Source organism: Diadema antillarum, unplaced genomic scaffold (assembly GCF_040938485.1).
Source record: "Diadema antillarum isolate AM-2024a unplaced genomic scaffold, OU_Dant_1.0 seq00000094_RagTag, whole genome shotgun sequence".
Classification (NCBI taxonomy): domain Eukaryota; kingdom Metazoa; phylum Echinodermata; class Echinoidea; order Diadematoida; family Diadematidae; genus Diadema; species Diadema antillarum.
Genome location: NW_027271183.1, coordinates 458,640 through 481,829, shown reverse-complemented (window position 1 = coordinate 481,829; position 23,190 = coordinate 458,640). Strand labels below are relative to the sequence as shown.

Sequence of the window (23,190 nt, the reverse complement as noted above, 5' to 3'; positions counted from 1 at the left end):
TTTCTATTCATTATTTCATTTATTTGTTCATGTATTCATTCTTATTTACTGAATTACTTACTTGTTTGTTTAGTTTTATTTATATTTATTTAATCATTCATTTGTTTATTTATTTTCTGCTTTCATGTCTCTTCCTTGGGGGGATATGAGGATTAATGTCCTTGGAGTGGACCGTGGTCTGAGCAAAATCGAGTCTAATCCATCAGATTAATGAGAATAACTTGAAATGAGATGGTGGCTGAAAAGTGCAAAGCGGTCCCTCTGGAGCCCTTGAGTCCGAAGGACTTTGTGAAGGAGGCAAAAGTGGGTGCGGCCAGAGGAAGATGAGGAGGTAGAGTTTGTGTGGAGGATGATGGTGGTGATGAACGGAGGAAAGGTGCCAAAGAGGGGGGAGGGGGGAAGGAGGGGGAAATGAATGAATGAATGAATGAATAACTGAATGAATAAATGAACGTACGTACACTGACGTATGAATGAATAAATGAATGAATGAATGAATGAATGAATGAATGAATGAATAAATGAATGAATAAATGGATGAATGAATGAATGAATGAATAACTGAATGAATGAATGCATTTATGACCAAATTTCATTGAAACATACTTTTGATAAATAACAATGATTATACATCTTGATAAAGGGTGCTAACAGATAACATATGCAAATCGAGATGCTTAAGGTGAAGATGCCGATTCTTGTCTCTGACAATGGTTTATACAAGACTGCCGGTGCACCGTGGTTAATTGGTTAGTAAAGATGTGATGAGACTCTACACCTTTAGGTGTCGATGTCAATTCTGGGTAATTGTGCTAGAGGAGGGCTTTAAATTTTGTGGTACATGAGTAACAGAATTGGTGAGAATGTGAGACCAAATTCAACTCGCGGGTCTGATGGTTGATTCATCCTTTTGGGATACGAAAATTTCAGCAAAATTGTCTCTCTCTACTATTTTTTTTTTCAAAATCTGCATACCTAGTTGTGTTTGAGTTAAAAGTAATAGAATGACTTTTAGCTTTTGAAATGCAGCGTCAAAACTTATGGTGCAACGTTTGATATCGAAGAAAAAACCCACTATATCATTATATGCCGAAGTCTTCACGGTCCCTATTGTTACATAATTATGATAAATACTGCCTTTACCTGAGATTTTAAAATGTAGATTATATTTGATATATAGATATATATCACTTCTCCTGCAGTATAATTCTCAGCAATCACTCTTAACATCTGTAAACTTTTTCATTTTAATTGTAGTTATACATGGATGAAAATTTTCTGATTAAATCGAAATCGAGACAAATCTAAAATATCCAAATCTTTCTCCCAGCTTATCAGCTTCACTGGATCGTGGCAGAACAGTAATCAGTAACATAACATAGCATAAATTATCATCACTATACTGCTTCGAAAGATGTACAGAATAATGTTTGGGCGCGGTTTGGCTTTGATAGAGACGACTCTCCTGTTTTATTCACAAGCATGATTGATGATGATGATGAGGTTTTCCAGTCAGCCATTGCTGGGCAACATAATTATCATGCTCTCCGTTGCTCTCTGGCACAATGGAAGAGATAAAAAGGAGGTATAATCCGTGGTGAGAAAGACGACATTGTTCCAGTCAAAGAAAAGCGCGGGAATGCCAGATTCAACATGGATGAATGGTGACCGCAACATCAAACCATTTACTTACGGAAGAAAGATAGAGATAGAGATAGAGAGGGGGGGGGGGTAGGGAGAGAGCAAAGGAAAGAAAAAGAAGGAGAACTCTAGCATACACACACAGAAGCAAAAGCATAAAGATATGCATACGGCAGTAAACAGACGCACACACATAATTCATATATACACTTGAACGTGCGTATAACAAGAGTGAGGGAGGATATTAGATGAGAAATGAAGTACACGATTTGCTAAAAGAAGCTGTGCATGGTAAAAGGAGAAAAGGGAACCTTTGATAGAGAGAGGAAGAGAGGGAGGAGGAGAATAAAAAATGAAATCAAATTAAAATTGAAGCACATTATGCCATGAAAAATTGCTCTTCCACTGAATGAAGTCATGAATACCTGGCCTGAAAGATTAAAAAAAAAAACTCAAATCTAATGACAGAAATACAGAGAGAAAGACAGAGAGAATGGGAGACAGAGAGAGAGAGAGAGAGAGAGAGAGAGAGAATCAGATAGAGGGGGAGAGAGACAGCGAGAGAGAGAAAAGAGAAATATATCCAACCTTGATTTCTCCCTCTTTCTCGTTCATTCTCTGCTCATATTTCTCATCTTCTTCCGCATAGTATTTTGATAATAATGTGTATTAAAGATATTATTTACCATTTGCGGATGAAACAAAGAACCAGCTTTAGTGTTTCAAAATAGTTCTAAAATTTGAGTTAGGGATAGAAACAACCAATGTAAAAATGTTAATCAGTATGATCAAAGTTATTGTTAAATATACAAAATATGAACAATACTGATAATAAAATTGTTTCTAGAATTAACTGAATACAGTTATGATTCATTTAGAAACAGAGTGATTTTTTCTTACATTTTAGGCTTTATAGGAAACGTTTACATGGTGGGATGTTTTGTGATACAACTGACGCTTATCAAATGTGATAACTCAAGCATTTTTTTAATCGCTGCTCCCAATGTTAAACAGTACCTTTAACTAATAGTCATACAGATAAAAAGACCATGAAAGGTGGAAGGAAAAGAGAAAGAGAGAGAGGGGGAGATAAAGAAAGAGAGAGTGAGAAGGGAAGGAAAGAGAGAGAGAAAGGCCGAAGTGAGTGAGGCTGGACGTTGATGTGAGAGCCCACTGGGAAATTACCTAAAATGGATACCTGTTAATGGTGAGGTGCATGAGGGCAGTTAGAGGGGAACAAATTAATGGACCTGATAGGAACACTAGCTTTCCTCGAGAATTATTTTGAGGCACACTCGTGTTCACGCATCATCAGCAACAGTAATGTGAGATTCAGACATGTTTCAAATCACGTTATACTCTTGTATGTGTATGTGTATGTGTATGTGTGTGTGTGTGTGTGTGTGTGCGTGTGTGTGTGCGTGTATGAGATTTGCGTATGTATAATATTTCATGAAATTACCCTGAAAAAAAATGACATGCCGATAAAAACGCCAGCAACAGCAACACCATTTATTTCTTTAGCTCTTTGTTTCATTAAGCAACCGTATGATCTGATATGAGTTAAAAAGAGAACACCGAAATCAAACAAAAATAACAAAAAGATCAAAAGGGATTGTAAGAGACATAGGGATAGTAAGTATAACAGATATAGAAACACATTTATACATACACATGCATGCATACTCGTAGACACATACATAATCATATCTATCAAATTATGTGTGCTTCATATGCGTATAAACATGTACATGATAATGTATACATACGTTAATGTATGATATCGTGTGGTATAATATATACACTTATATGAATATATAAACATGCAAATATATATATTAATTCATATATGTTTATACGTTTTTATCCATTTTTGTAACCTATTCATTCACAGAGAGAAACGGAAATGTTTAACTCAGTTTCCCTTCATACTATTTTGTGTAACCATGAAGATGAAAGGGTGCCTGGGTTATGCGTTGATTTTTTTTAACAATCAGAGAATGGCAGCCGGGCTCATAGAAGATATCCAAAAAACCTTATACGTAAGCTCGTGCTATTACCCTTTAGCCTGTGTATCATAATTAAATTCAGTTACCACGTGCATTGCGTGACTCGTGGAAGTTTGGCGTCAACAGCCCCTAAGACAATAGAAAGGAAAATATTGCCATACATCACGGTATACACTGGTTCTCCTCTCCAGTTTAATGGGAAATTACTTGAAAGAGTTAGGCTCCTGATGAGAAATTGTGTCTTTGCAATGCAAGGCCTAATGCCCCGAGAATGAGTGTTTAATGAGGTAGGGGCGCCTTTTGATTAGAGGGTTGACGTTAACAACACGGCGAAGGGCAGTCACCGTAAACTGCATCGTGCGTGTCATCTTCGTGACACGAATGGGATTCATCACCGTGGATTCAATTTATTGCAGTTTAACCCTCTGCCTGCCATAGTAACTTCCTCTCCGTAGGTATTTGTGTGAAATATGAGCACATTTGACGCGTTGGCGCATAAAAGCTAAAGGAAGGAGGAGATCCCCGGTGTCTAGATTACGTTGCCACACCATAAAATGTTCTGGTATAAAGGCCGCTTGATTGTAAAACCGTGCGACATGGAATGATCTCATTATTCGCACCTCCCTGACACGAATAATCTTACACGAAAATGCCATCAATCAGGATGACGTGTCAACATTCACAATGTTACACACACACATACATGCGCGCGTACACACACACACACACACACACATATATATATATATATATATATATACAGAGTATTGATGTAAGTTGTCCACATGTTGGTGTACTAATATTATCAAAAATAAAACTGAAACCCAATTCATGCTGTAAACAGCAACAGTTTGTTTTGGCACATAAATTTTCGAGCGAAAAAAAAGAAAGTTGCTCGAAAATGTGTGTGCCGAAATAAACTGTTGGTGATTACCGCATGAACTTGGTTTCATATATCTATCTATCTATAATGATAATAATGATAATAATATATATATATATATATTATATATATATATATATATATATATATATATATATATATATATATATATATTGAGTAGGTTGTCCACGTGTTGGCAAGATAACAAAATAAGAAACAAAAGTGGAACAAAGTTCATGCTGTATTCACCAGAGCGCATCCTTGTAACACGGTTGCAATATATTGTTATGGCTTAATTTTTGTTATTGTTCTCTCAGTATCAACACTGAGAAAGGACGTCGAGACGCCTCGAAAATGTGTGTGCAGATATAAACCGTTGGTGAATGCAGCATGAACTTTGTTCCAGTTTTGTTTCTTATTATATATATATATATATATATATATATTATATATATATATATATACTTCAAATGAAGAGAAAGAATTAGGGATCAACCGGTCCGATAATTATCTTCAGAAGATGTGAACTGATTATGTGAAATTTGTAACTATAAGCAGATGCTCTGAAGTAGGAATTTATTTGTTGTTGTTTTTTTAATTTGCAATAGTTAAGAGTATCGCATCTAAGTGCAAGTGCGTGCTTGATCAATCTATTTTTAAACCTAAGAGCAATAAATCTTTGACATAAGACATGCCGTCTTCGTGGAAGTTGCATAATATATATCTTTTTTTGTAGTCAAGCTGGTCTACTATAGAAAATCCAGACTTTTGGGTGGGATGGCAAGTATGTTGAAATACAACAATCTTAATTTGGGTGTGCGCCGGTTGATTCAAAGTAAGCACTGTTCTTCGACATGAAAAGGTCTGATACCAAATTTCATACTTAATCTTAAAGTACCGTACTTAACAATTAAACTTAATTATTCATCAATTACAATAAAAATGTAACTTCAACGTATACAAACATGTAGATGTATGCATATATATATTAGCATAATATTCAAGTATTTATAGGTGTTGATATGTACCTATATGTGATATGTTATATACATGTGGGATATATATATGTGTGTGTGTGTATGTGTATACAAACGTGTGAACTGTTAAGATATAATATGTGTCAGTTCCAAATGTTTGTATTATTGCTAAAAAAAAAACTTCACGTTTCGTTCACTCTCTCGTATCAAGGTAGTCATTATGCTAACCATCAAGCCACCAGTTATACCAGTCGTCTTTGTGACTGTACTAGTCTAATTGAATAGCAAGAGTATGTCACCGACATTCTTACATGCACATTCAAGGTTTCTTCGCGTCCGTGTTTCGACAAACGCATTGCTTTTGCGCATCAGAAGTCACTCCCGGCTCGTCCAAGAAACGGAAACGCGCACTTGCGGCTTTGTCACAACACACTCCTCATGAAGGCGAGTCCATTTGTATTATGCTTATATCCTTTGTCTAGCGTTATAATTAAATACGGCTACAGCCCCATTCGACCCCTTACATGAAATGGAACAGCGTGCTCCCGGTTTGCACTTTGTGTTCGCGCGCCACTTGATACTCGCGCTGCAGAGCGAAATTGGTCGCACTTAAGAGAAGCTTGCGAATATACATTTGCCTTTGTAACTGAAACGGGCACGTACGAGTGGTGCTCCCCTTCTAACAGTTCAAAACGATGGTTATCGTCATACTGCATTTTGTAGCGAGCTTGGTGTGTACCGTACCACTGTGCATCATTTTGACGCCGGAGTATACGTATATACTTTGGAAGTGGCGGCTTTGTTTTTATTGTATGCAGCAGAAACGCTACTGTTGCTCCACTCTTCGTTCCGTGCTATGATTACGAGGGAAGTGGGTTGGCCTTATTCTGGGCAGCCTTGAGTGCTCTCGGTTGGACTTTCGTGCTGTGGATTTGCTCTGTTGGATTCAGCGTCAAAAGTGGTGAGTAGATACGCATTATTTGGCCTTGCTGGGATACATTATGCTTTCAGCGACAACTGCCTTTGCCTGCAAAACTCACCGGTAATGCATTCGCCTCCCTCCCCCTTCTCTCTGGACGTCGCTCACGAAAACCCGGCTTTTCTTCACTATCGATATGCTGTGTTGATAATAATTCATGTGCTTTGCCGGCTCATGTACTTCTTCCGACTAAAGACGGATTATCAAATGTCTTTACTGAATAAACGCTGGGATGCCATTTCAGACATGGAAACTAACATAAGTAATCTGTAGCACAAAAACAAAATCGAACGAGCCTTAATATCTAAGTATAATAACGCTCATTGTTCCATGAATTTACTCTAATATTGATCATCATCATTGTTATTACTGCTTTGCGTTCGTCAAATTGTTTTTTTTTCTTATCTTAATATTAAATTTCGTTTATCAACGTTTATCAACGTCACAATGTTTATCGTACAACGTTACAACGTTTATCAACGTTTAACAACGTTACAATGTTTATCGTTACAACGTTACAACGTTTATCAACGTTATCAACGTTACAATGTTTATCTGTAACAACGTTACAACGTTTATCAACGTTTATCAACGTTACAATGTTTATCGTTACAACGTTACAACGTTACAACGTTTATCAACGTTACAATGTACTCATGTATATGATAGGTCAAAGGTCCAGTTCTATGCATCTGTGACCATACAGTGTATCTATCCTTTGATAAACGTATAAAATAATGAAAATGAGATTGATGTATGTTTAAGACTGCCTTTTTATACAGAGGTAGATGCATTTCCGGTACTAACAATATTGACCGGGTGTCTTGTAATAACTTAACACGTGATCACGTCTCCTCGACCGTTTCCTGATTATGCTATACTCGACGGTGTTTCCGTGTCACTTGATTGGATGTTCGTGACATGGACTGCCTCCTTATCTTCACATGTGTTTTTTATGTTTGTATTTTGTCTACTGTTATCTCATAGGGATTATACGTACGTGTGAGTGCGTGCGTTTCCGTCTAATATACTTCATTTCGCGCGTCATTTTTATTAGAATGCGTATTGCGTCTTCCATCGATCGTTCCGTGAGTTTCGCTCCTGCATTTGTGTTGTTGTTGTGGTTGTTGTTGTTGTTGTTGTTGTTGTTGTTTAGTTTTGGTTTTCTTGTACGAAGAGACGAGAGGGGTGGCCGATGTGTGGGCAATATGTGAAACATTAATTTATAAGCGTGTGAAAGTTGTACATCCCTGCGTATAATGACTTTCATCTCAAAGGAGCGATAACTGAGGAGGACGGAAAGCAATAAAAGATACTGCGAGAAATAAACAAAAAGAGACAGAAATATATATATATAAATATATATATATATATATATATATATAAGAGTGAGAGAAAAGGCTGATTAGGAGAGAGAGGACGTGGAGAATGATAAAATGAAATGTATAATGAGAGAGGGGGATAAAGAGAGAATTAGAAAAGGGGCGGGGTTAAGAAAGAGGAAGATTACAGTTGACAGATAATGAGAGGGAGAGATACACGGAAAAAAATACTTTGCCGAATCTTTGAATTGGTTCTATCTCTGTTTTGTTTTGCTTTTGTGCAGAGCAAAGTGTCTGCTATCTTTTGATTCTCCCCCTGCCCGAAGCCCCCTCAATCTATCCATTTCTTTTAGCCAAGTCACTCCGCGTTAATGTCGACCGGGGGCCCTGCTACCCGCCATTCTCTCTCACTGTATTAACCTTGGACGAGATATCGTGATTTCATTAGTGCGCAGTCGTGCGTCTCCGAGAACCCGGATATTCATTCCATTGGCCATTATATTCATTTGGTGGGTGCATCCATCATTAATAATGTTTTCTCTCGCACCAATCCCATTAATTCACCGCGTGCTATATTGATATTTCGTAATCAATTGGGACTCAATCCACGTATCAATCACGCGAGACGAGGTGGTGTCACAATGTACGAGAAGTTCACATTTCCGTGACATTTTTTTTTCTTCTGGTTCATCGCTATATTTTATGTATCTGAACACACACACGCGCACATACATTAGACAAACAATTAACACGGAAAGCATTTGGCACGATATTAACCATGCCTCAAGGTTACGGGTTAGTGATAAATATTGCTCTAACGAGCATTTAAACAGTCTGGTTAAAAGCGTGACGCCAAGAGAAAAGCGAACTGCATGATGGTAAAAGCGATTTGTTTCGTTTCAACTTTGTTTTTTTGTATTATGTTATGTTATGTTAAAATTGTATATGTTATGTCATGATCGATTGTATATGTTATGTCAAGTGCATAGAGAATTTTGTTAATTATCATGTGCTTTATAAATGTGAATTATTATTATTATTGTATTTCAGGGCAAAACTTGTTTCATTCATCTCTACTCACTAATTTACTACTGATCTACAACTAATTTTGCCCCATCCCACAAAAATGATAAATTGTTCATGCAATTTGCTTTATATTTTCTGTTTATCACTATACAACGTTAGGCATTATATACATATATATATATATATATATATATATATATATATATATATATATAAATTATATATATATATACATATATATATGTGTGTGTGTGTGTGTTTCTGTCTGTCTGTTTGTGTATGAGTATGACAGTGTGTGAGTTGAAGGGGTAAACGTCGATTTTTTTTATTTTTTCTGTGTATAGTTTCGTCGCCAATGTGCTCGACAAAGTGCAATTTTCGCGATAAAAATCTTTGCTCTCTTTCAATCAATTAGTTCTGCCTCCGCCAAGATACACTGAGCGTGGACAACGGTCGTGACAGTGTATGTGCACGCGCTCGTCTGTTGATAAAGTGTTGTTCGATGTCTTTAGCAGCTCTCTCTGTAGGGTCCACATATTATTGTGTGTCAGAGTGTGCGTGAGCTTCTATCGCGGGATTGTGTGTGTGTGTGTGTGTGTGTGCGTGTGTGTGTGTGTGTGTGTGTGTGTGTGCCTGATTGCATGCGGTGTGTATCCATCTGTGAACGACAGTCTGGAAAATTTCAGTATGGGCCGGTTGCCACGGCAACTGAAGGGCGCATTTGAAAACGTGACCATAGGCTGCCAAGGAAGTGACCAAAGCAAAACAGCATGATCTTATATCGGTGCGGCGCGGTTTTACTAGTATGTGTACTTCTGCTGATTGCAACGCTCATAAAAGATGTAAGTACTTAAAGTGCATCGATCTTGTTCCCATGGGAACGATGAGGGATCCCTCCTGGTTTCGAGGAAAGACATTTCCAAAGAATAAACGTGTAGGTGCTTGTTTGGCAGGCAATTGCAAGGAAGCGTTTCGAAATTTCAAGGTACTGTTCGTACTTCCTGTCACGTAGTGATAGGCCAACATTTTGTAACGACGATTCATAACATTTCAAATGCTACATTGTGAAAACACTTATTTTTTTCTCTTAAATCAATGTCTTGATAATGTGATAAAAAAGGTTACGGTTGATTTATTCTCATGATATGATTCAACAGACTGTCTCGTATCCGCCCCTTGTTGTTTCATATTTTCACATTCCAAATTAATCCATATTTTCAAAGTTATTAATAATGGAGATGGTAGCGGCGATTGTGACATCTGCGACAAGATAGAACGAACAACTATTTTGGCATTGGGCGAGGAATGTATGGAGGGCAGGTGTTTTTGTGCTTTTGTTTCAAAGTCAATATTATCGTTAGGAAAAAAACGCAATAGATAAACCTAATAATTTCTTTGCTTTTCTTCAAGACATTACTTGTCTGCTTGTAGGTGAAAATATCACTCTCTGTCTCAATGTCATTATGTACATAGATATATACATGGACACACACGTATGTTACTCAGCATGTAATATATGAATGTATATGAATGTATATATCATTATAAATATATATATATATATATATATATATATATATATATATATATATAGTATACTATGAATATATAGTATATATATCATATATATATGTATATATATATATTTTTTTCAAATAACATGTTTTTGTAATGCCTATATCTACGTTTGTATAGCACATAGACATATATTTTTGTGTGTCTGTGTGTCTGCGATTGCTATAACGATGCCAAGAGGGTGGACAATTTTAATGCCAAATTGCTGCAGACGATCTGGTCCGTGAAGGTTCCATTGCTTAACTGCTGCCTGCTAGAATAACTCCCTCTCCTCCCCGCCCCCCTCCAAAAAAAAAAAAAAAAGAGAAAAAGAAAAGTGATTACCGGATCTCTCTGAAAGGTCGATACGGAAACGAATCGCATGTCGCTTGGCGCGTGGAAACAAAAATGATCTCCTTTTATGTTTCTATTAATCACCCGTAACATTAATCCAAAACGAGCAGGCAAGCTCGTTTACCTTACCGTTGCTTACAGCCTTATGGTAGTTGACAAGCAATCACTGATGGGCGATCAACTGAAAAACATATTTATCACTGGCAAAAATTGCACATCAAGATACATCATTAACTTCCTTATCACTTTAGCGTATTTAGCACTTTGGATAGAATAGTTTCTAATGAAGCGGTGGGGGTTTTTTACGCGACAAGAAAAAATAAAAGGACACTTCTCTTTCGCGATCAGAAATGACGTCTGAAAAATAGTGGCTGATCAGGACTACAATAACGCAACTAGCCAAGTTCGCATCATTCTTCGTATTACATTATTTGAGGCGAGCCTTCTATACGTAAGCTTGATACATCAATTAAATTACAGTTAATGCGCGAAAGCCTGCCAATCTAGCCTATTTGGGTGGTAACGAAAGAGAAGCCCTCCAGCTATCCGCCGATATTGTTCACTGTACTATATTCTTGTGAACTTGCACGCGTATTTACTTCCATTGGCCTGGGAAATCAGTCGATATAGATTGTCGGATTTTGCCACGATATTTCATGTGCTGTTTAGATCAAGCAAAGCTGTGTGCCTTGAAGATATCACTCATGGGTAGCGATTACTAAATGGGAACAATGAAGATATATGCCTACCATACATTATGTGAAGCTACTTGATGATTCGTTTGTATCTGTGTATATTTTCATACACCAGAAATACACACCGACAAACACATACAAGCAAACAAACACATGCACACATAATTACGTGCGTATGTTTTCATTTCATTTCATTTATTAAGTTTCCACAAAAATTACACTTGTAGAATTACATCGATTGATTAAGAAATAGTAGGAAATACGAAAAAAAAAGATGTAATTCAACTTTACATGGCTACTACTTCACAAGTGCCAACTATGGAGAGCACAATGTTAGTTGTGAGGAAAGAACTCGATCCATCGGTACCAAATTGTGTTGGCAAATGATATGTATGACTGAGAACATTAACTTGAAAGACAACTACACTGACAAGATGTACTTTCCAAGTCTGTCTCGAAGCGGGGGGGGGGGGGGGGGGGCTTGAAATGGTATCATGAACGAACATTGGCACGTTTGTTTTTAGGGTTTCCTCTAACCTTTTTTATTGTCCATAACCTTTAACATGGCCCCGTGTCCGATTTTTTTTTTGGTCATCCAAACAAAGGCCAACCCACACAATTCACTTTTCTCTCTTCACTTTCAAGACATACATGGTCTGTTGCTGCGAGCTATATATGCCGAATATGAACATGAATAATGGACTGTGTGGGTTAGCCTTTGTGGGAGCGACCAAGTCATTGGACACGTTATTGACCATGAAACGTTAGAGGAAACACTAAGCACAAACCTACAGTCGCGCAGGCTTTCCTGTTTATTTGACTACTTTCATGGACAGATGTCATCCACTTCAAGAAGACGTTTAACGTTCCGTCATGATACCAGTCAAATTTCGAAAAATTACAACCTGACATAATTGTTGTCTTTAAAGTTAATGTGTTCAGTCATGCCTGACAGTTGTTGACACAATAATAGGTAGAGACCAGAAGAAGAGTTCTCTTTTCCTTACAGCCACCATTGAGCTCTTCATAGTTGACAATCATGAAATGGTAGCCCTTTTAAAGTTGGATTATATATATATATATATATATATATATATATATATATATATATATATATTCCAACTTTAAAAGGGCTACTATATATGTATATATATGTATATATATATGAACATATGCAATACGAATATATATATATATATATATATATATATATATATAATACGTACTACATATATTCATCACATAATATCATTTCACTCCCTCCCCCCCCCCCCCCAGCTACAATAGATTTCTCAAGATATTTAAGAAAAAATATTGTTTTGAATAATGAAGTACTATATTACTCATTGATATGTTGCTGGGCTTTGTTTTGTTTTGTTTTGTTTTGTTCTTTAAGTTGGATTATTTGTATATATATACATACATATATATATATATATATATATATATATATATATATATATTCGTACTGCATATATTCATCACATGATATTGTTTCACTCCCCCCCCCCCCCCCCAGCTACAATAGATTTCTCAAGATATTTGAGAAAAGATATTATTTTGACTAATGAAGTACTATATTACTCATTGATATGTTGCTGGGTTTTTGTTTTTTTGTTTGTTTCTTATAGGAGTATGCCATGTCATAAGAATAACGTGAAATACTAATCCCAACCCTGATATGTCTTTATTAATCTTCTTGACGTGTTTTTTTTTGTGTGTGTTTTGTGTCTTGTTTTGTTTTTTGTTTTGTGTGTGTGTGTTATTTTATTCATTCCTTTATTTATTTTCTTAGCAGACTACACTTCGTTATTTGGCCCCGTCCAGCACTCCCACGTATACGGGAAGTTCAGGTCAAGCTCGCACGATAAATGTCATTCGTCATATATACATCAGCTAAGGATGTTACTCCCATCCATCTAAAAACTGTACGAAAAAATAAAACAGATAATAACAAAAAAACAAAACAAAACAGAGGTTCAACGCCCACTACTCTCCTCGCGCTTGCATTAATCATTATCTGATCTCGATAGATGCCGGTCGCAGGCGGCGCCCTATGCTTTCGAACCCCGGCCGCTGTCACGAGCGGTTATCGCGTTAAAAGATCAGGGCTTTTAGAAATAAAACACGTCGTCTCTTCTTTGTCTCTGCTTGCTTTCGCACCGAAATAAACGTGATACGGGGGCCACAAAAATAGATGTCTCTAACGTGACCTTTTCACTACCATTTTCATCTCAGCACTCCGAATGTATGCTGTTTGGTGATAACAGATCAGCCCTTCTTGCCCCTGTGAATAGTACAATTCCACGCCACACGCTCCAGTAGAGAAAAATCAGACATAAAGAATGACAAATGTTTCACCTAAATCGAAAGCAAAATAAGAATGCTATGTATGGAGTGTTTTAGATTTCCGATGTTTTCACGATTCAATCTTTAGTAACAAACGTAATAATATTGAAGTTGAGAGAGTTGATGATGTCATCATTAAAACACTCTCTGATAAGCCAGTTCAGGGTTAGCTCATGAGCACATTGGTACGTATGACCTTTCTTTTTTCTCAGTCGGTTAGGGGCACTTTACACTTATTTCTAGAGCGACATAATGCATTACTTTACTTAACAATTTATGAGATTCATCGATCCTGTTCAAGCAAAGAATGAACTTGCGTATATAGACCAGATGACCAGAATGATCCGTTATATATCAAGACTTGGGAAACATCTTTTTCATGACTTCCACTGAAAAATCATAACCCGCACTAAATGAATGTCCTCATATTATTTTCACAGTAAGCCATGGAATATATCCTCCTCATCGCATCGATATCAGCCGCATTTACCCTCGGTGTCGTCATCGGGGCCCTGGTGTGCGCCTGCTACGTGCGGAGGCCGAGGCGACCTGTGCGAGGCGAAGAGAGCTGCAGCAGCGAGGCGGACGTCGAGCCCGCGGCTTTCCTTCCTTCGCTTCCCACGCCGGAGGATGAAGGCTTCCATTCCCTGCGCGGGCAAAAGAGGGCGTCCTTCAGGCGACTGGACGCGTCTCTTGACGGGTACATTCTTATATTTGGTATTAGTTTGTTACATGTTTGTTTGTTTGTTTATTTGTATGTATCTGTAATGGCACAAGCGAGTGTTAATACCTTTTTTCGCCATATTTTATTTATTTATTTTTTTTATTTGGCAGGTATAGCAAAAATTGTAAGACTGTAAATCCGCAAGATAAAAAAAACCAAAAAAAAAAAAAAAAACAAGTTTTCTTAATACGGGTAAGTTGGACAAAATGGAAATTATATTAAAAAAATTGTATAACTTACAGTCACACGCTAATATTTAGGGTAGGTTGTTTGCCAACACCTGGAAATCGATGGTTACCGATTGCACACCAAGTCGCAAAACAGAAACAAAATGGTACCATGGTTGGTTACCCTGACGATAAATCGATCGGTATGTCCGTCGGCGTACAACCGTTCGCACGATTTCTCTCTTTCTTTCTTTCTTTTTTTTTGTATGAAATTACACTCATTTCCTGCAAAATTCTGAAGTCACAACACACTATACCCTTAGGGTGAGCACATTCTCGTAAAGCTGTGAGTTAATGCCAATCGCGGTTCTTCGTGTTCTTCGCATTTAATGGAACAATGGCCACAGAACGAGCGTATTATGGCTGTTTGTCTCAACTTGCCACACTCTATGTCTGCCAGAAGGAAACCCACGTGCATAATTATTATCACGTTGAGGTCTCATTACTGAAGACACTTCCACCTGCGACCTGAGATGGCTCTGTATTTGTATGTTGCACCAGCATTTAAAGTAAAATGTCAACTTTTAATCGAACCCCAAAATAAAGAAAATCACATTCACACACACGTACACACACACACACACACACACACACACACACACACACACACACACACACACACACACACACACACACACACACACACACACAAAAGAGAGAGAGAGAGAGAGAGAAAGAGAATATAGTGAAAATTTAATTCAGATTGAGCTGTTGAGCATGAACTAAGAATATTGTCCGCAAACAGAGAAATAGGTTTTAATCATAATTATTGTCAACAATGATAAATATGCAAATCAAATGAAAGGATAATGAATGTGTAGTGATAATAATAATAAGGTCTTATTTACCCAGGGTAGCCTCCTGTACCCTAGTGTTGCCAGGTACCCATTATACACCTGGGTCAAGAGGGACATAGTAGGTAAAAACATCTTGTCCAAGGACGTAAACTCTGGGCGGGATTCGAACTCGGGTCCTCCGATCGTGAGTCGGGAGTCGCATCCACTATGCCGCAGCGCCTATCTGAACAGCTTCACTATCTGTTCTAAATCAATATTTCTCTTAATCAATAATTCAGTAATTATAACCACATCCCTTAATAAAGTCATCGTTGTAAAATTGCGACAACGCAAAAGCAATATTCATTGAAAATAATGTACCCACTTCTTACATTCTCGTCACACAACGACAGTTTATGCAGATTTGTGTCCAAGCGATTAGGGAGAATGTTATCAATATCTATGTTCTGGAAGACTGTTTTGAAATTTTAAACCATTCGATAGCTGTTTTAGTGTTCTCATGGACCTCATGAAACCTTCACCATACAATTTACTGTTTCCACTTTCACTGTACTGGCAGTGACCTGTGGAAGTTAAGTTGAACATTGTGTAGAATTTCGTTTTAACGTATTTGGCACGGTAGGATGACCTGACACCAAACTACATTACCCAGCAGTTGCAGGTTTTCACCCACGTCGAAGATGTGATGGTGTTTTTGAGGCAGTCTTCGGACTGACAGACTGATTTGGTCTTTTTAGGGGTCTTTTGTTTGTTTGTTTGTTTGTTCGATAAAATCGTTCCATTGTTGATTATGTGTTATCTTAGCGTTTTTTGCAGTTTGTTTCTGATATTTAAACCTTCGATCTCGTGCTCATCTTTTCCCAGATCGGAATCGACCACGTCATCGTCCGCGCCTCCCCTGTCACCTTATCCAGCGAGCTTCACAATACCCCGAGGTGAGCTGCAGTTCCTGATAAACCCTCCTACGACCATTAAATCGACATGCCAATGTCGTTGCTAGCAAACAGACGGTCGATGGTATTACTAGAGTTAAAAGTTGGCCAACAAGTGTATTGTGGTTCAGTAACACCGATCATAATGTATGTGTAGACGCTCCTATTTTTCTCTCAGTTTTGGCGGGCATTTATAGTTGTCATCAAAAATGATAATGTTGGGTTCACTGTTAGCATTTTGATAAATGTTTTTGTGTTTGTGTTTGTGTTTGTTTTTGTTTTGCAAGTGATCATACACAGCAAATGCAGCGTTTAAAACATGATTAAATGTGATACAGGACCCTGATGTATTAAATCTTAATGAATGAAATATAATGGATGACGAACATCGCTAAAGGAACAAATAAAACGGATAATCCGGTAAGATATGTGTCACACTGGACACCTTGTGCCTTTCAATACCATGGCAAATTAAGAAAATACAATATCCAAACACTGCTTTGCTGGTCCACAAGAGTTTTGTTTAGTTTCATTCTTGAGAATGCGATAAATTTACTGTGCACTCAGACAAAAACTAAAGCCCCACCATTTTTCTGTGACTGAGCTTGTAGAAACATCAGTAATAGAATAGAATGAGTTAACCTCCCATGCACAAACACAACTAAAATCCGACAGCATACCTGTTTTCAGAGGTTCAGGAAAAGTAAATAGATACATCGGTTATGTCCGTAATTACCTTACTCGGCAAACCTTACAACACATAAACAGTGCTTTTGTGCTATTGCTGCGCAACACAGGTCGGCTGTTAGACATATCTAATGGGAGTGACATTTCTGAATTATGAACGAAACATTAAGTTCGACACCTACTTAACGAAGAAAATGAGAGGCAAGTACTTAACAAGTGAATGGCGAAGGCGCATTATAAGTACGTATCATGACGTGGAAGGTGACAAATCACGTATCTTGTTCACGCAAACGTCAACGTATACGCGTAAATCTGCGCTTGGGGCAGACTACAGATGAACCGAGCACGTTGTTTACAACGTGCATTCTAATGGTATTCCCTAAGCAGATTTCAAAGCAGCCGAGATCATTTATTCATCTTTCCCTCGCCCCCTCTCTCCTCCCGCTCTCTCCTTCTCTCGACTTCTGCCCCGACTCACGACAGCTACGTCGTCGGTGCTCAGCGATTCCAGCGTGTCTCTGGAAAAACCTCAGGTGCCGGTTAGTCCGAGGACGCCCTCTATGAGCAGAAAACTCGACCCCGCCCAGCTGGACCCGAGTTCCCACATGTACAAAGAGATCACGGTAAGGCGGATTTTCGTCCTTGCTCTTGTTGCTGTTGTTGCTGTTGTTGTTGTTGTTGTTCTTGTTGCTGGTGCTGTTGTTGTTGTTGCTGCTGCTGCTGTTGTTGTTGTTGGTGGTGGTGGTATTGTTGTCGTTGTTGTTGTCGTTGTTGTTGTCGTTGTTGTTGTTGTTGTTGTCGTCGTCGTCGTCGTCATTGTTGTTGTTGTTGTTGTTGTTGTTGTTGTTGTTGTTGGGGTCGGTGTATTTTGTCTTAGTTGGGCCTACTGTTGCAGGGTTTGTTTGGTTTTTTTTCGTTGCTGTTGAAAACGTTGGTTTTATGTTTTGGTTTTGGTTTCGATGAAGATAATCTACACTTCGGAGAGATACAGAAAGCAGTCTCTTTATTATCCGGACACATTGCATCTTCAGATTTCATTTATTTTTCTGACCTGGACGAAATGACTGCTGTTAACATCATTTCGCTTTAATACTATTTTGTTTATTGTTTTTCACTACCACACTCAATGAAACAGAGCAAATTGGCGCATATTCCTGTTTATACTGACGTTGTATTCACAAATTTAGATTAATTCTACAAACGATTGCTATCAAACACTGACCAATGCAAAATCTGGAGGAAGATCAATAATAGATATAAAAATATTCTTTCATCCCAGTCACAGAAAAGGAAAGTCTCGCAAGAGGGACCCACGCTGGGCGTCATGAACTTCTCGCTCAAGTACAACGCGGAGATGGGTCTGCTCACCGTGCGTCTCATCCAGGCCCGTAATCTGCAGCCCCGCGACTTCAGCGGGACGGCCGACCCGTACTGCAAGGTGTTCGTCACCCCGTGGGCTACCAAGACGCTACAAAGCAAGGTAAAATGGAGTGGGTATATCATTTCTCTGATACCTTATAATTATTGTACCTTGGAAGAGAAACTGAAGGCACGGTGATATACTGGATAAAGTGTACTTGATACAGTCAATATACTTATCGGAAATCGACTCTGCAATGGTATGCCCCATGTTTTTGAACAACATATCCCTGAAATAGTAGGCCTATATGGTAGGATCGAGATGGTATATTGTACGAACTGGATAGGATTCGAACCAACACTTCCTGTTCTGAGGCCAGAGCCTTATCCACAATCCTGCAGTGCTTCCAAGGTCTTTCGCTGTCTTCGTCAGCACTTCCCGTCCCCCTCTCTCTTTTTTCTCTAAATGATTCACTGTTTTTGTTTATTTTTTTTTTCTTTACTCTCGCCCACAGGTCCATCGAAAAACTGTTTACCCGGAGTTTCGGGAGAGCTTCGTTTTTGACATTCCCGAGGCGGACATCCATCGGCAGACGGTTCGCGTCCACATCTACGACTACGACCAGTTCTCGCGGGACGAGTGCATCGGAGTGGTGGACTTACCGCTGACCCACGTGAACCTGAGTGAGAAGCTGGAAGTGTGGAAGGGCATCCGGGCCCCGCCCTCCGTTCGCGGATCTCAGGTAGCAGCTCATGACTCGATGATGTGATCGTAATTGTGATACTTGATTTTGCCTAATATACACATATAGACTATCTAACTCTCTATCTATTCTATCTATCTATCTATCTATCTATCTATCTATCTATCTATCTACTGTATCTATGTATCTATCTATCCTTCTATCTATTTATCCTTCTATCTATGATAAGTAAATATATACATTAAGGGTGTGTGGTATGTGTATGTGTGTGTTTGTGTGCGTGGAGAGAAAGAGAATCACATTATAATTAGAATTTTCTTCCTCAAGTCACATAAAAAATATGTCACCACGTAAATGTAAATACAGTTACCACGTAAAAAAAAATGTAAATATGAAACATACATTCTTTGTGTGTGTGCGTTGTGTGTATGTGCGTGTTTGCGTTCGTGGAAAGAAAGAGAATTACATTATAATCATAACATACAGCAATGGTTTGTATAAAACAGTGAACGCATTCCTGTTTCTCGTAAAATCGGACTAAAATTTGAGATATAAACCAAAACGAGAGCAAAAGATCACTTTTCCTCCTAAAGTCACATGAAAATGATTTCACCACGTACTAAAGGAGATTGATAATCTTCATGTGACTACATTTTTCGCAAAAGCTCACATAAGCAGTGCCTTTACTAAACAATGAACTAAGTACAGACCTGGCATTTGCGCGTTTGTATGTGTGTATGTGGCTAGGCCTATCTATCTCTGTATCTGCATGTCTATCTATGTATGTATGCATGTATGTATATATGTATGTATGTATGTATGTATGTATGTATGTATCTATCTATCTATCTCTCTATCTATCTACTATGTATGTATGTATGTATGTATGTATGTATCTATCTATCTATCTCTCTATCTATCTACTATGTATGTATGTATGTATCTCTCTATCTACTATGTATGTATGTATGTATGTATGTATCTATCTATCTATCTCTCCATCTACTATGTATGTATGTATGTATGCATGTATCTATCTCTCTATCTACCATGTAAGTATGAATGTATGTATCTATCTCTCTATCTATCTACTATGTATGTATGTATGTATGTATTTATCTATCTATCTCTCTTTCTATCTATTCACCTATCCATCTATCCATTTATCTCTGTAACCAGGGGCTAGTCCAGGAGCTAGGAGACCTCATGTTCTCTCTGTCCTACCTGCCTAGTGCCGAGCGCCTAACGGTCGTCGTGATGAAGGCTAGGAACCTACCTACCGTCAACTCGGCTGAAGGAAAACAGACTGCAGGTTCGCTTTAACTCTTTCTGAGTCAATGGGTCATACAATGTGCACAATTTTTACACACAAATATGGGGCAGGTGATATGATGTGGCAAGCACAGGGTTAAACTGACATTTCAGTTGCAAACTTTGGTCGCTCATCTGTTTGTTTGTTGTTTAAATTCAATCTACGTCGAGTTAGTTTGTTATTATATTTCAAAGCCATAGTTATGATTTTATCGTCGCTATGATACGACATAGGCCTACATTGTAGGGACCTATATCATTTGCATTTACTTAATTAGTGGTGTCATTTTTTGGTTATCATTATTGTTATGCGTATTGCTTTTAACATCATTATCGTCGTAATAATAAACATATTGTTACTTGCTTAATGAGCCTTCTGTTATTCGTCTAGTTTGAAAGTGACCTCCTTTTTAATAATATTCTATATTTTTCTTTGTTGTTGTGTTTTTTATCTAAATCGGAGTCAAGAATACATACGATGATATCTTATATGATCATTTTGCGGATTGTTACTTTTGAGGAGATACAACTTTACATCTTTTTCAAACTACGCTATATTCACATCTGCGTAAGACTTTCCACTGGTTAGCCTGGGCGCCTCTTTCACCATTTCACTCGTGTGATTTAAAACCTCTCAGCTGACCCGTACGTGAAGGTCTCCATCTTTTACGTCAGTAAGCGGCTGAAGAAGAAGAAGACATCGACCAAGCACGCCACCCGCCAGCCCGTCTTCAACGAGGCTCTCGTCTTCAACCTCGACACCGACTTCCTAAAGCACCTCCGCATCGAATTCCAAGTTATCCACGAGAATCGATTCGGCCCCAATGAGGTAACTAAAAATGATTTTTAGTTTTTATTTAAGATATACTCAGGGTCAGTCAGGGAAAATCAAAAATATGAATTGACGAGTACTTCGAGAAACTATTGGCGAAGTCAGTGACCACGGACAGGCTTTGTATATGTCAGCAAAATATCCATGGCGAAAAAAGAAAAAATGACTATATGGCAGAAGGCACGTAGACCAAACGGCGATGAACATTGAAATTGTTGCTTCAATTTTTGTTATCATTTCATTCTCTCCTTATCCCCTATTCTGCAATATTTTCAAACAGTCATTCTGAATATTTCCCCAGAGTTACAGTTATTGTATGACCAAACGACCCTATTTACTCCTGACGGTAATATAATGTCTATTACTGAACCTGCCTGTCTCTTTCTTTACACCTTGTTTATTTTCATTTAAGGACACACCCCACATTTGCATTCCCTTTATCCTCCAAGGACAAGTAAAGAAGTAATGACGATAGAAACAAACGGAAAGAGTACAAAGCAAAGACACAAACGGACAAAAAACCCAGACTAATTGTTGATAAATGTATGAAATACGCTTTTGAATGTTATTGCAGATCTTGGGTCGAGTGGTGGTCGGGCCGGAAGTAGAAGGGGAGGAGCTGGCACACTGGACAGACATGATGCGCTCTGGTAGCAAACCCGTTGCCAGGTGGCACCGCTTGATGCCCTGAATGGGGCGGAGTCAGTGCAGATTGGAGCTAGGGACGGACCACGCCCCCTACCTCTATCTCTCTCTCTCTCTATCTATCCCCCTCTCGGAAGCTTTTGTCTGCACATGTGCGACGGGTACAAAACAAAACAACAAATCATCGAGATTCATGCGCGTTGTGATTGGCACATCGTTCCTGTCGTCTGTTCTGCACTCCGTTCTGGTTATTTGGCGGGAAATGAGTCAGAATTTCGGACTATGATGGAGACTTTATAAGAGGAAAAAAGGGAAACATGACACTAAAAAGCGATTGATACCTTCACTGAGCACGGAAATGATCACTTTAGGGTCGGACTATTTTGAGCATGAATGATGAACGATTGTGAATCGGGATGCTGTGATATGTCAAAAACTGATTAAGAAACATTAGTGAGTGACGTACCATGGAAGTTCACCAACCATCAAGTCAAAAAGAAAAAGTTCTCAAACAGTGAGATAAAGGAATATTTGTGATCTGAACAGTTGCATCGAATTCGTTCGTGCTGGATTGCAACAAGAAAGCTGCAAAGCCTGGAGTATTCCATCATGTTGCGATTGACTAATATTGTGTGGGCAAATACGAGCGCTTCAAACCATCTCGGGAATGAATGAATGCCCTCATCCTCGAGAAAACAAATGCAAAACGGACACAGACTTGGAAAAGAAAAATGACAGTATAGTAAAAGTGTGAAGTCAGATTCCAGTTAGCATTCAAATTAAAAGGTTCATCGTTTCAATTGAAAAGTAAAAAAAGAAAGAAGTGATGGTGTCTGTTTAAGAGAGCTGTGCTATTTTCTGCACGCGGACTTGCACGATGCAGATCGAAGTGTGTTTACTGGATACTACGCATTGCCGGGGGTGGCGATACCAAAAGAAACAAGAAATGTGTTTCGTGAAGTGATGTACTTGAAAGAAATGATGTATTGACACAAACGGTTGTAATTTGTCACAAGGCAATCAAATCGAGTGCTGTTATAATCACAGTCTGAGAGGGAATCGAGAGAAAAATCTATTGACGTATGGAAAATTTGCTGCCGTGATGCACTTCTGTTGTTTTGTGTTTCCTACAATCCAAGTAAAACGGCATCACGCCACTTAACTTATCATTGATGGTTATGGA

The 23,190-nt window shown here is 38.3% G+C and overlaps 1 protein-coding gene across 1 annotated transcript in view; it reads left to right on the top strand.

Moving 5' to 3' along the window:
• The window catches only part of LOC139726615 (synaptotagmin-5-like), a 36,804-nt gene extending 14,736 nt beyond the window's left edge, over positions 1-22,068 (top strand). The window contains exons 2-9 of the mRNA XM_071637603.1: positions 14,234-14,489; positions 16,402-16,472; positions 17,640-17,779; positions 18,436-18,636; positions 19,031-19,258; positions 20,399-20,531; positions 21,169-21,359; positions 21,937-22,068. Coding sequence (XP_071493704.1) covers positions 14,236-14,489; positions 16,402-16,472; positions 17,640-17,779; positions 18,436-18,636; positions 19,031-19,258; positions 20,399-20,531; positions 21,169-21,359; positions 21,937-22,053 — 1,335 coding nt within the window. The 5' untranslated portion in view covers positions 14,234-14,235 and the 3' untranslated portion in view covers positions 22,054-22,068. The remainder of the gene's footprint in view (positions 1-14,233; positions 14,490-16,401; positions 16,473-17,639; positions 17,780-18,435; positions 18,637-19,030; positions 19,259-20,398; positions 20,532-21,168; positions 21,360-21,936) is intronic.
• Positions 22,069-23,190: the final 1,122 nt, after the last annotated feature.